At 42.3% G+C, this 14,624-nt stretch overlaps 1 protein-coding gene across 2 annotated transcripts in view; it reads left to right on the top strand.

The window, feature by feature from the left end:
- The window catches only part of sp100.1 (SP110 nuclear antigen, tandem duplicate 1), a 61,778-nt gene that overhangs the window by 32,667 nt on the left and 14,487 nt on the right, over window positions 1–14,624 (top strand). For both annotated transcript variants that reach the window (XM_070542827.1, XM_054735244.2), the window contains exons 8-10: window positions 7,874–7,933; window positions 8,032–8,163; window positions 8,269–8,408. In XM_070542827.1, coding sequence (XP_070398928.1) covers window positions 7,874–7,933; window positions 8,032–8,163; window positions 8,269–8,408 — 332 coding nt within the window. The remainder of the gene's footprint in view (window positions 1–7,873; window positions 7,934–8,031; window positions 8,164–8,268; window positions 8,409–14,624) is intronic.

Raw genomic sequence — 14,624 nt, 5'->3', positions numbered from 1 at the left:
AGTTAGCCCCACTGATTCGCCGCCGCCGAAAGCCGCCGTCCATGCGATCACTCACGGGGATCTTCCGACAGAGGGTTTGAATGGACTCCGCCTGCCAGTGACAGAGTTGAGGATCCGGTTGCAGAGGAATGATAGATATCAAAGATAAGGACCCTGGTGACAGTCTTCGCTTCGCTCTGCGTCACCCCAACCTGTCGCAATGGCGGCGCCTCTTTCGGAACCAAACTGGATGTGGGGCGAAGAGCAGAAACGCTGGGACCGTAGCAAACCGCAAGCCAAAAGATCTTCCAAACTCACGACTGTGGAACTGAAGTGATCCGAGTGTCTGCCGGAGATCGACGAGAGTAAGTCGGTCATATGAGATGACAGTACTGGATTCGGTAATCCAGCAGTTTGTGAACACAATAAGAAGCAAAAACAGGAGCGGCAGACGAGCAGCCATTACAGCAGGCGCCATCTTTCTCGATTCTCGCAATTTGGATCACAAGGATGACACCCAGGCTCTTAACCTGAGGGGAGGGGGAGACTGTGGCGCTGTCAATAGTTAAAGAAAAGCTGTCAGATTTGGAGATGGTGGATTTGGTACCAACAATAAGTTGTTCAGTTTTTTTGCTGTTGAGTTTGAGGAAATATGAGGTGAACCAAGATTTGATTTCTGAGAGGCAGAGGGTAAGGGAGGATGGTGGTGGAGTGGAGTTGATGTAGAGCTGGGTGTCATCCGCGAAGCACTGAAACTGGATACTAAATTTGCGGAAGATATTGCCTAGAGGGAGGAGATAGTTTATGAAGAGGAGGGGTCCTAGGACAGAGCCCTGGGGCAAGCCTGACTTGACTGGGAAGGGTTTTGAGGAGAAGGATGTTAACAGGATGAACTGAGTGCAGCCGGAAAAGTAAGAGTGAAACCAACTAAAACTGTTGGAAGGGGATCTAGCTGACAGGTAGAAGGTTTGAACTTAGTAATGAGATCCGATAGTTCTGAGGGATGGGGAAGTTTAAAGGAGGAGAACTGAATGGAGGGTTCGAAGAAATCAGGGCAGGGGGGAAGGAATGAGGTAACGAAAGATAGATTCTACTGACCTTATTATTGAAAAACTGAAGAAGAGAGTTACAGGGGCTGCATGGTGGTGCAGTTGTTAGCACTGTTGCCTCGCAACACGAAGGTCACAGGTTCGAAACTCGGCTGCGGCCTTTCTGCGTGGAGTTGCGTGTTCTCCCCATGCATACGTGGGTTTTCTCCGGGTACTCCGGTTTCCCCCACAGATCACAACATGCCCTATAGGTTAAAAAAAATTGTAAGTCGCTTTGGGTAAAAGCGTCTGCTAAGCACATAAACATACAGGTTTCTGAAGAATAAAGATGGATGGGTAAGGAATCAGGAAGCTGAAAGATGCTGTTCATTGTGGAAAATAATGAATATAAGTCTAAATGGATGGTGAGACCGGTTTTCTTGGAAAGTCTTTCAAGCCTTCGGTTTGTTGCTTTCAAGAAGCGTAGGGCAGAGGGAAACCATGGAGCAGACCGAGTGAAATAGACAGAACAGGATTTGATAGGAGCAAATTATTTGAGGATGGAAGCCAGACCATTATTGTATTGAGTGACAAGATCACCAGGACTAGAGGATAAATATGGGGTCAGGGTGGTAATGCTGGAGGAAAGGGAGGTTAGATCAATGTCCTTGATATTACGAAATGAAATGATACAGGCTGATTTGATGGAGAGATGGAGGGGAAGTGAAAATGAGATGAGGAAGTGGTCCGTGAAAGGGAGCTGATCAGCTATACAGTTGGAAGGGGTCAGGCCGGAGCAGTAGGTTGAATCCAGGGTGTGACCTTTAATGTGAGTGGGAAAATTTGCATTTTGATGAAAACTGAAACTGTCCAAAGATGAGGAGAAATCTTTGGTGGGGGGGAGAGCCGTATTGTCCATATGAATATTAAAACCACATTGTTCCTCCTGAATCAGAGGTTCAACAATCCGACAGTCCCCTCTCTAGAACCCCTGAAAAGACCTTACTAGGGAGGCTCAGGAGTGTGATCCCCCTATAATTGGAACTCACTCTGGGGACCACCACCCCAGTCTGCCAATGCAGTGGATCTTCCCCTGATGTCCTTGCGATACTGCAGAGCCGCATCAACCAACACAGCCCCATAACATCCAGAGCCTTAAGGATCTCCAAGCAGATCTCATCCACCCCCAGAGCCTTGCCACCAAGGAATTTTTTCACCACCTTAGTGGCCTCAACCCCAGAGACTGGAGAGTCCAACCTAAAGTCCCAAGACTCCGCTTCCTCCCTGGAAGACAAGCCGGTGGGATTCAGGAGGTATTTGAAGTATTCTGCCCACCGGTCTACAACTTCCCTTGTAGAGGTCAGCAGCACACCATCACCACTGCAAACAGTGTTGGTAGCACACTGCTTTCCCATCCTGAGACGCCGGGTGGTGGACCAGAATCTCCTTGAAGCTATTCGAAAGTCTTGCTCCATGGTCTCATCACCGAACTCCTTCCACACCTGTTTTTTGCCTCCACGACCACCGTGCCGCATTCCACTTGGACTGCCAGTACCCATCAGCTGCCTCTCGAGACCCACAGGCCAAAAAGACTTGATAGGACTCTTTCTTCAGCTTGACGGCATCCCTAACCATCAGTGTCCACCAGTGGGTTCAAGGGTTGCCACCACGACAGGCACAGACAACCCTGCGGCTGCAGCTCCAGTCAGCCACCTTGACAACTGAAGCACGGAACATGGCCCTTCTCAGACTCAATGTCTCCCCCTTCCCTCGGGACATGTTATAAATTCTGTCGGAGGTGAGAATTGAAGCTCCTTCATACGGGAGACTGCCAGAAATTCCCGGCAGACCCCCACAACACGTTTAGGTCTGCCAAGTCTGACTGGCTGTCTCCCCCACCATCGAAGCCAACTCACCACCAGGTAGTGGTCAGTTGACAGCTCCGCCCCTCTCTTCACCCGAGTGTTCAAGACATGCAGCCAAAGATCAGCTTAAAATGACAACAAAGTCAATCATCGAACTGCGGCCTAAGGTATCAAGAGCACATGTACTTGAACATGGTGTTTGTTATGGACAATCCATGACGTTCACAGAAGTCAAATAAACCACAGCTCGGACTAAGATCAGTAGGGACGTTCCTCCTTACCACACTACTCCAGGTCACACTGTCGAGCATTAAAGTCCTCCATCAGAACAAAGGAGTCACTGGAAGGAGCGCTCTCCCGCGCCCCCTCAAGGGACTCCAAAAATGGAGTCATACCAGGCCTAGGGATATACGTAATTAACCGGTTAATTGCCATAAACGTTATAACCGGGTAAAATAGTTTTGCCCGGTTATTTGTATCAAATCCGTTTGCTGTGCTGGGTGTAATAAATTTTGTGCCACTAGTTGGCGCAAGAGCACCACCATCAAAAATGTCTACTGGGCAACCGCAGAAGAATAAATGAGCTCATCACATGATCAAACAAATGTGCTCAAGCACGAAGCAGTTAGCAATGAGCAAGCATTGGAGCAGTTTATTCTTGGTTATTTCATTCTTGGAACACAATAAGCCTCACATCAAAGCGCTGAGCGTGGCAGAACATGGTGCAGCAAACTGAACCAAGACCAGCAAAAGGTCAGTGTGCCCTGATGCTCCTGCTTGTGTCTGACTCCTAATCTGTCTAGTTAAAGATAGAAATGTCCATTTAATTATTTAGTTCAATGTAAGAAAAAAGTTTTTCTAAAAACCATGGCCTCCAGAATGCGCTTAGAAGCACACAATCCTGGGGGTGGGGGGGTGGGGGGGGGGTGTCTGGTTTCCATTTATATTGTTCATCATAAGGGGTCATTCCAAAGACTTTAAAGGAGACATAACATGAAAAACCCACTTTTTTATCCATTAACACAGTGTGTTTCACATTTTAAGTGTCTAAGTGAGCAAAAAGGCTTATATTATTCACTGGAGTTGCTATTTAGATATTTAATAATTAAGTTTTGGGCATATTTGTCCATCCGTTCAGTTTTTACATTATCTATTACATCAGTAATTAATTTAGTCAGGATAACTACCAAATATGGTAATGGCCCTCGGCTAAACACAGAGCCAATCCGCCATTTTTTCTTCTCGCTAAGATTTTTTGTAGTCCTATTGGAAAAATGCAGAATGTCTGGTTATTTTAGCCACACACAGCTCAAAACTGTTCCTCGTTTTAAGGAAGGGTGGTGTGGCAGTATTTAAACCCAGGAGCTGATGACACTACTGCTAAAAAAACACAGAAGAAAAAGTAGTGTGTGTGTGTGTGTGTGCGCGCGCGTGCGCGTGGTTCGTTCGTTCGTGTCTCCAGGCTAGTGGCTAAGTACTGAGGGCTTCATCTATCTAAAAGGAGTTATTTCCATCTGAATTTGGCAGCACCGGGACACAGCAGCAGAGCGGTAAGCTTCATATCACTCTAAAATGTCGACAAACTTTACTTTAGATTTACGGGCATTAGCAGCTCTAAAGCGTTAGCATCCGGCTTGCTATCGCTAGCACAGTATGCTAGTAAAGTTAGCACCCAGATTAATGTGGATTTGGCTGATTTTCGTGGAATAAAACGTGATTTCTGATCAACGCCTTCTTTTACACCAGATGATAACCTCCCACTGATTGTAACAGCAGAGAGCCTGTGTGTTATTCTACGTGAGTGTGATGTAATCTTAGCATCCAGTAAATAAAGTCCCATATCAGCTAAAATGCAGCGTGACAAAGTCATTAAAGTGCGTCAACACAGTGGATTTAATAGTTTTAAAGAACAATCTCTGAGTGGAGTGAGGTTAGTTTTTTGTCTCACTGCAGATATAAAAACTAACTTTATCAGTCAGACGCAGCAAAGCTCACCGTCTGTATGAGCGTGAGCATCGGAAAGCTGATAAAATTGGCTGTAAAATAATTAAAACAAAAGTAAAAATGCTCCTTTGCTTTTTAGAGTCCACATCCAGAAGACTGGAGCCGTGTTTCACTGACAGGCTGTCAGACTAACGCCCTGATGAGCTCAGCTGGGACAAACTGGTCTGATGTTTAGGTAAGTGAAGATCTGCTTCTCCGAGATGCTAGTAAAAAATAATTTAGCCAGCTTGCAAATGTTACTTTTCTTCTCCTCTAAGGAACACAGAACGTTCAGATGTTGGCGTTTCACGTCACCTACTGAGGAAGGAGACCCACCAGTAAAGAGATGGTAGCTGGACCAGACCAAAGTGAGTGATGACACACCTCAGCCACCCTCATCATTAAGAACACCTCACCCCCTGAATCACTCCGTCTGATGACAGCAGAGTGATTTATTTGATGTTTTACTTGTTTAATCTGTTTAGAAATTATTGAATTACATTATTTTCTGTAATCGACCATCTGATCTGGATGTGTGCAGAATAACTTTCCCCAAGTTCAGCAGCAGCTGGCCTGTAAAAACAGCTGCAGCATGTAGTAAGTCTGTCTGCACTGCTCTCTAATGAGCTTCCTTTCATAAGGAATCATTTGTATAATTTTAGTGTCACTATTTTATTACATTTGTAAGAATATGAAGTCACTGCAGCAAAGTGAACTTGTGAACAAACACAAACGTGACTATAAACATGAAAGCTAAAGAAACAACTTTCCTAAAGCTGCTTGTAAACAAAATATGTCATTAAAGTTATTGTCTATCATTGCAGAATATGGCGATGACATCATGGAACTGGTCTTTGGAAAAGTTTTCCCTGAACCAACTCCGTTTCTAGATGAGGTAGAGAAGATCTGCATCTCACCAACTCTCTGGTCTCAGTATTCAGACAACGGAGGTCTCCCACTGTTATCCAGGACCAGTTTGAAGCCCACATACTGCCCCTCCCTCATCATCAGGAAACATCAATCCGTATCCTGAGGACAACAGAAGACGGCAGGAGGACAGGAACTCTGAGACCTAGACACCACCAGCACCGAGACACAAAGCACCTGTGTGCACAACGCCTATTTTAACTACTAAAGCCTGTTTATTATATTGTTCTACTTATTTGCTGTGAGGTTAATACTTAGAAAATTTGTATATTAATGTAAACAATTAAAAAAAATCACTGATTGTATGTTTTCTTTTAGATGTAATGGTCCAAAATCAGCCTTGTAGACATTTATTGCATCCTGTAGGTAAATACACAGAACAGGCTCAGATCCAGGATGACCCAGCATGCTCTTCTTCCATTCTGGCTGTTAGGGATTGTATCAATAACTCAATGCCTACTGATGTTTTCACCTAACGGTATTTATTTAGAATGCAGGTAAGATTTAACTATATTTGTTAGCAAAGCAGACTGATCTTGGGAATTTCACTGCAGCACTGATGTCCACCTCTCTGTACACATTAGAGAGAATTACCACTTTACAGCTTAACACATTTAATAAAGATATAGGCTACGCATTGCAGACAATAAAAACAAAGTTGTAAGCATTAGAATTATAATGATCACATTAAAGAACATTTGGAGGAATGTTCTTTATTTTTGACTAGAATCTCAAATCTTTAAATTAAAATGTAACTGCTTTTTATCCATTTTCAGCCATTAAGACACCCAATATAAAATAAGACTACTTATAAAATTATTTATAATTATATGTATGTATATATAGAGATAGAGATCTTAATAAAATGTATTCTTTTAATGGTGTTTTAATGAGCTGTATCATTTTTTAAAACATTTTTTATAGAAATAAATAAGCAAGCAGCATTCCTTGTGTGTGTGTGTGTGTGCGCGCGCGCGCACGTGCCTGCTAGCTTGTCCCTCCGTCGGCAGTGACGGGTGTGAGTGAGTGACTACAGACAAATGCATGAGAGAGTTAGCAGCCTTGAAACAGCTTGATGAACTACCCTCCCCACATGTTTTAAAAATGCTAATCTGCTATGCTAAATCTGCTATGCTAAATAATGATTTCTCTATAGAACTACAAAGTCCGACTGGGGGAGGAGAGTACAGGTCTGCACTATGGAGGGGGGCGGAGTTTACAGCTCCTCCTCCAGTTTAAAGAGACAGTACCCAAAAACGGCTCGTTCTCAAGACTCTCCTCAGAACAGGGGTAGATGAGGGTCTGTAGAGCAACAATAATGAGGAAATCAGACCAAAGAACTGCAGTTCCACTGTATTTAGACCCCAACTGAAGGATTTAGATGTAAAAAGGAATAACTTAAAAGCATGTTATATCTCCTTTAAAAATAGGACCCAATGCCTCCCTGCTTGACACTCAGCATTAAGGTGATCAGGGGGTTAAACCAACAAATGGTTCCGGAGCTTGGCCGTGTATGCAGCTCACCACTCCCCCGGGGGATGGGTCAAATGCGGAGAACAAATTTCACACACCAGTGTGGCAACTAATGGGACTTTCACTTTAAAAGCAAAGGTGAAATCAGTCACCCCTTTGGCATTAATGTGGTGCGATCATGTGTTTTTATAGGGGTATGGGGTTGGTCAACGCGCTGTCACAGACATCCTCCATTTAGCTTTGATGTAACATGTTTTTAATCCCAATTAGTGCCACACTCCTTGAGTTATTTTTTGCAAACTTCTCAAAAAGGTGGCTGAACTTCACAGTCCTTGTGAACCATTTGGTGATCTGTGCTTCAGCTGCTAAAGGTCAGAAGCTCCCACATCTCTGCATCGCTTCAGTTTGCCATCTCAGCTGAACTAGTTTATAAAAACCAAACCGACTCCCCATGTTTACTTGCATTTTCAATATTCAACACGATTGTGACATCACCCTCTGTTGTGTGAAGGTGATAGCTTCATTCAAAAGTCTGTCGTTGCAATAAAATTATTGTCGAGCTTGGCGGAACGAACGTTGGTTTTTATTTGCTAAAATCTATTTTTATTTGTCATGAAGGGAACAGTGAAGATGAAGAGGAACACCAGGATTCATCAATCAAAACAGTTAATTCATCAGGTGCTCCAAGTTCTGATTTCCACGCTTACTTCATAAAAATATAAGCGTTACAGATAACATGGCAGCTTTTGTGCATCTTGTTCACATGTCTAATTCAGAAGAGGAAGAAGAAAACATGGACACTCTGGATGAGCAGGCATCAGCGACCAACCCCGACAGTGACAAAGTAGCATTCCTGGTGACATGCGGAGCTTTATCTGGACAATTGCATAAAAAGCGATTTGCATCAGGTAACAAAAAAAAATCTGTCCATCGTGTCTGAAAGTCAGCAGTGGTTTTGTTGCATCTGTTGAACAGTGATGTTTGAAATGTCGTTTTTTTTCTACCTGCATTAGGGAGGTGTGGGAAAAGTATTCGTACTGAGACAAGGTGGTTGACCCCTCTGGAGTTTGTTTATGAAGCACTAGGCCAACGTGATGGTTCCTGGATGAAGGACATCGAGTACGACAGAAAACCAATCGGCCATCTCATAAAGGTGAAAATAATTAGAGTGGTGTCAGAAATGGGAGTTTTTGCAACGTGCACGTTTAATCCCCATTTCATTCAAATAAAGTGTGGTGCAGCAGAGGAACATCTAAGGTTCCGTACGCATGGAGCAGGGTTTCCCACAAACCAAAGATATTTTTCTACAATGTGGCCTATCCACACGAAAGTGAAGATAAACCGCTTCAAAAACGATTCATTTAAAATCCTCCGACCAAAACAGATATTTACAAAATCTTCGTTGTAGATGAACATAACGGGTTTTAGTTTCAGAAACGTCACTGCCTGCCACAGAAATGCTCTGACGTCTCATGTGTGACCTGTTTTTACAAATACTGCCTTATGTAAAGGAACACAAGTGAAGGACAACGTAAAGAATGGATGTTTCCCGCCACCTAGTTATTCCGCGTCCAAGGTTATTTATTTATTAATTTATTTTGCAAAAAATGTTGACAATTTGGGGTAGGGCTGGGGGTAAACAATTATTCTGACGATAATTTTATTGAATAGTCGACTATTCTAATGACTATTTAGACGATTAATCTTATGATTATTTTTCTATTGCACAATTAATAAAAACCAAAAAATCTCAAATAAATTCCTCAAAAAAATTGATAAATTGTTACTGTAAGAGAATAAACTCACAGGCCTTCCATTTTGTATAACACTGCTTTTATTGTGTTGGTTGGTTATGTTCTGGTGACGTGTAGACCTTGGGAGTGCAGGCTGCTGCCTGAGAGGTGGTTGGAGACGGAGTGTCTCCATGCTGCTTTGTTTTGGTCACTTATGAGCGTGAGGCAAGTGATGTTACGACCCTTCCTGGGGAGTTTGGCTCGTGTGCAAAAAGGAAGGGACAATAACGGGATTTAAAAGTTAAAATGATGATCAGGTTTATTTACAACTACAAAAAAACAACTCTTTCCATCCACAGGTTGGGAATAATAAAACTATTTCTGCCTGTGGGGAATTAAAACAAAAGTACAAATTAGTAGGGATGTCCCACTGGGCAAAGATTACAGGGTTCTGGACCAAAATAAGAATCTCCAAAGGTCCAAACTCTAAACTGGGTGGTTAAAACAAACTCAAGGTGATATTTTAAACTAAACCGAAAACCCACAACACTCTAAATGTAATAAAAGGGAGATCTGCACCACAAAAAAGATGAACTCTAAACCAAAACGTAACAGTTATCCAAACGCAAGAAGCTGCTAGCGAAAATACTAACAGTAGCTTTACCAACGTTAAGTTCAAGTTACCAAGTTTAAATAAACCAAAAATACCCAGCAGCAAACAGACCAGCACGGAGGAGAGACTGCTACCACCAAAACAGCTCTCCTAATGTCTGAAAGAAGCTCCTTTATGAAGGGAGAAACGCTCCCGGTGATTTTCTACATCTGCGGTAGAGACGGAGCAGCGCATCTGACCCCGGAAGTTGTTGTCCGTTGCCGGGAGACGAAGGCGGGCAAAACAGGAAAGGAATCTAGTAGCGGACGGACATTGTTCCGGGTCTTCGGTATTTGGTGGAGATGTTAGTGAAGGTGGAGAAGAGGGCGAACTAGAGGAAAAACAGGCAGATTCCTCCTCTATTTACAAACTCCTGGGGATGCAACAAGTGGGCGCGGTGCGTCCACTACCGGATCTGATGTCGACACATTTTTAGAATCGAGCCGTCGACGCTTCGCTACAGCCCTAATTTGGGGACTAATGCAGTTTACAGCCTCGATGTGGATCCACATTCTTTTCATATATGGGCAGGGTAGGACAATCGGTTTTACAAAAAGCCAGCTACATGTGTAAATACAGTGACACGTCCGGGTGTTGGCCTTTGAGAACCAGGATTGAACACCACCGCTTTAGACCAACAACTTCCCTAATGTAAACCTCCCAAGGTTTTTTTCTAACAGCGCAATGATTGTTTCAGCTTTGAGTCCTTTACTTTTCTAATGAACAGGATAATTGATATTCATGAGGCCAGCTGAAGTTATTCTAATGCAAGTTTTGAGAAATTAAAAGTTGTTTTAAAGAATCGAGCAAAAAAAGTAGAGCTACTCAGATTATGGTTAAAATTCCTATTCACAATTACTTGATTACTAATATTCCTCTGGGATTAATAAAGTATCTTTGAATTTGAATTGAATTGAATTTGAATTTAAACTTTGGGCATCGAGTTGTGAAACACTATATTTAATTTTCCTCTTAGACTAAAAATACACCAGGAATACTCAAGTGCACCTAAACGCAGAAAGCTCAGCAAGGCACTCTGTAGGTTTGATCAAAATCGGCGTTCACTTCAGTAAAGTTCTTATACAGTTGTATATTTTGAATAAATAACTTCATATCAATTTCTTTTGTCGATCAACGGGCTTTGTCTTAAAAGCACCTTTTGATGGCTTTTGTTGTTGTTTGTGTAGTGGCTAACATAACCAAATTTCATACTTTAGAGACCGTAGATACTAATTTACATCAGTTAGAGGCACAGTTGGGCTTGAATATGTTTAGTCTTAGAGAGTTAAGGCAGATGTCAGAAGCACAGTCAAAACCCGGAGATCAAAATTTTTGGAGTAATGCTGAACATCTATTCACACACTGGCAATCAGTGTCTAAAAGGAGCTTAAATGGAGTAGAACACAAATGAGACATCAGAGCAATCAGCAACCACAGGTGGGCTGAATAAAGCGATTACTGCCTGACATTTGAACGGGCATGGGAACAATCATTTTCTACTTACTCAATCGTCACTTTGAACAGAAATCGTGACAGACAATAAGAAGTTTTAGGCTTGAAACTCTGACATGAAATGAGTTCAGACACTCCATCACTGCATGGCCTTAAAATTAAAAAGGAATATATTGAACCATATAATCCACAAAAGACAAGCTGTTTTTTAAAAGCATAAAGATGGTTCTGATCAAGCTGGTCAAAAGGAAGCAGGTTAAAGGAAGACAAAGTGTCCAAGGATGGATCCCTGAGGTGCACCATAACTCACTTGAGAAACTTAGAACTTATTATTAAAGCTGCAATAGTAAATTTACAAAAGAACTTAGTAGGGCTGCACAATATATCGAAAAATTATCGTCATCGCGATAACAGGACGTGCGATAGGCCCATCACAAAGCACGTCAAAAACATCGATAAATGTTTGGTTCAAACATTTCCATCTGTGTCATACATCAACTTTTTGTAAACCAGCTCTTTTTTACGCGGGAGTATTATTTGACCAATCAAATGTAGCCCTTCTGATATGCGGCCAATCAGATGGGTCCGTTCACGTAATACGCCCGCCCCCTACGTAGACCCTTACCCCAAAATTCCACTATCTCCGCTCTGCTCCGCCCCCGCTTTCCGCTGCCGCTCGCTTCCCTTGTTCGTCATGCTGGCTCAGATTAACGAACGCACTTTGTGCTGAGGTTTCTGGAATCAGAGCTGCTTTCAAACGTGAACGTTAGTCCGCTCGGTGTCGTTAAGCAGCTGATAATAACCGGGTTGACTCCGACACGTGCCGGTGAACCAACCCACCGTTAGCCCCAGGCTCCGGTTAGCTTCCAGCTAAAAGGCTACAGCACTCTCCTCCCAGTCCCACCCTGCTAAAGAGGGACTAGAAAATTTCCCCCACACATCAAAGTGATTTTTCATTTATGAGCTTTTATAACCTTGTTAATCAGGATAGTTGATTTGCTGCTGCACATAAACTGTCAGTCAGAAGCTCTGCTAGCCGGTTATCTTAGAGGAGCTAGTTCAATTTGTTAGCTTGTTATCAGAATCCTAGTTGCAGTTTCATCATCTGAGCTGCTTTTTAAGATCTAGGTAAACTTGTTCAATTTGTGGTTAAAAACAAACGTTTTCATTTATTTTCCATGTAGGTTTTGCCAGTTCCTCTTCTGAAAGGTAGACGATTGTTTTTCTCTTTCCCTCAAAAAATCTTAATATTCTCCTAGTTTGGCCCAGCACAGTTCACTTCCCAATTACAGCAACAGCCTTATATCATAACCACATAAGTGGAGAAAATGCTCAGTAGCAATGAGAGAATTTGCTGTTGCATTTAAGTGATCTGGTAAGGGATGTTTTTCTGTATTTGGAGCATCAGAAAAAGTTTTATGGTGGAGGTGATGTTTTAAAGTCACTGAGAAACTGCGTGCATGCAGTTTGTTGTTTTGCTGCTAATACAGTAGCAGGTGCAGCTGCTAATACAGTAGCTGGTGCAGCTGCATATTTTGGCAATAAAAATGTTATGTTGTAATGGAATTCATGCATTAGTTTTTGTTTGCTTGGAACCCAGAGCAGACGTCACACGCCAGACGACATCAACACTGCATACTTTAGTATTTGTTCATTTATCGTTAGTAATATCGATATCGCAATATTAAGCACTGTTATCGAATATCGCAGGTTTTCCTAATATCGTGCAGCCCTAAAACTTAGCTTTTAAACACAAATGTGGTCACAGAATTCTCACCCTTCTTGTTGGGTATCATCCCTAGGCCACACCTCCCTGATACTGGAACATGCATTGGGGTCATTAACAGTATCGGTTAATGGCCAAAAATACGGCCGATATGGCCGATATTGCACTACCTATCCAGCAGATGGCGCCAGCTTTATGAACCCATGTTGTGTGGCTCCACTCCTTTGAACTTTGAACACAAATTATTGTTTTGGAACTTTTTTAAATTTATTCTTATTTATGTTTCTTATGTGCAATTATGTCCTGTCCAGGGTGAATAAGTTCATCCAAGTTAACTTCCACAGAGTGTTACTTTGTTACAAAGCACAAGTATTACGTTTTATTTATTGCTGCATTTTTATTATTTTAATATTCTTATAGGGATTGTAGCATTGACAATCTACATACTAGGATTTAACGCTGTTTGCTATCAGCCTGAGAAAGATCAACAATATTAGCATATGAAGCTTATATCATGTATATCCAGGATATTTATACAATCGATAGAAGTTCATACACCAACTGTCTTGGTCTATATTTAATCCAAAGATTAATATTTAATTTAAGAGATTTAATTAATAGCAAAAGTTTATTTATTAAACAGAAGACTTAATGGAATCTTTGCTTGTTCAATAACCAAATACACACCATTCTGTGTTTCATTTCAAAGAAGAGTCAGGTTTAAAAAGTTGAGAATTTATTACCAACAATTTAAAACTGACAATTTATAACAGCTTTGATATTAAAACTTGGTATCAAAAGCAACCCTGTGTCTGGGTGAAGACTAAATTGAAATGTGCGTGTTTGGATGTGTGAATGGAATCTCAGAAGATTTCTTTCAGAGAGAGAATTGCGTTCTAAGTGGAAAAAGTTGTTTTGCAGCTAACTAAGTTGTTTCTTAGAGATAACAGCATACAGACGCAATCTGTGGGAAGTGTCTACCTCACCCACTTAGGAGACCCTCTTCTGGATCCGAGATGTCAGGTGGAGATGATGACCTCCGAGCACGAGGTTGGTAGAAGGACCTTGGTGCGACCAAATCGGTCCTGAGATGTCTCCGGGTCACAACGACTGATGAAACTAGTTGCGTCTCAAAATCAGTAACTCTGAAGGAGTTTTGCGTCAGCTGGTCACAGGTGGCGTTTTGTCGGAGTAATTCTATCGGCGTGACAGAACCGCTTAGGTGGAGGCTTCGGGCGGCCAACCCTTATCCTCATGGACTCTCGTCGCCACGGAGAGTATCTGGTTGGTTCAAGAACTGGACTTGAACTGAGGAGTTTTTGGTTTTATTAAAACCTCAGGACACGCCCTCTCAGAGATAGAAAGCTTGTTGTTATGGAGCAAAGACATGTGAGAGCAAGTTACCTTTACCCTGATTCAGTCCCCTCTGCATGGTGTGTACAAGTGCAAATGACCTTCTTCACACTGTTAAACATTACTGATTATCATAAATAATGATTCAAATGAGCTTTGAAAGAAAAGCGTCTGGACTTCTTTGAGTTGCTTGAAGACGTTTCACCTCTCATCTGAGAGGCTTCTTCAGTTCTAAGGTCAAATGGTGGAGAGTCCAGATTTAAACCCAGTGGGAGTTTCCCCCTGAGGAGGGAACAAAAGACCCCCTGATGATCTTCTACATAAATACATTGAGGGTGGGTGTAGGTCCTATTCGTCTTCAAGCAACTCAAAGAAGTCCAGACGCTTTTCTTTCAAAGCTCATTAGACTACAATGACCTGGATGACTGAGAACCTTCACAGACATAAATAATA

This window comes from Nothobranchius furzeri, chromosome 12 (genome assembly GCF_043380555.1).
Source record: "Nothobranchius furzeri strain GRZ-AD chromosome 12, NfurGRZ-RIMD1, whole genome shotgun sequence".
Taxonomy (NCBI): Eukaryota; Metazoa; Chordata; class Actinopteri; order Cyprinodontiformes; family Nothobranchiidae; genus Nothobranchius; species Nothobranchius furzeri.
Note: the sequence above shows the minus strand (reverse complement) of the source record. Positions and strands in the feature narration are given on the sequence as shown.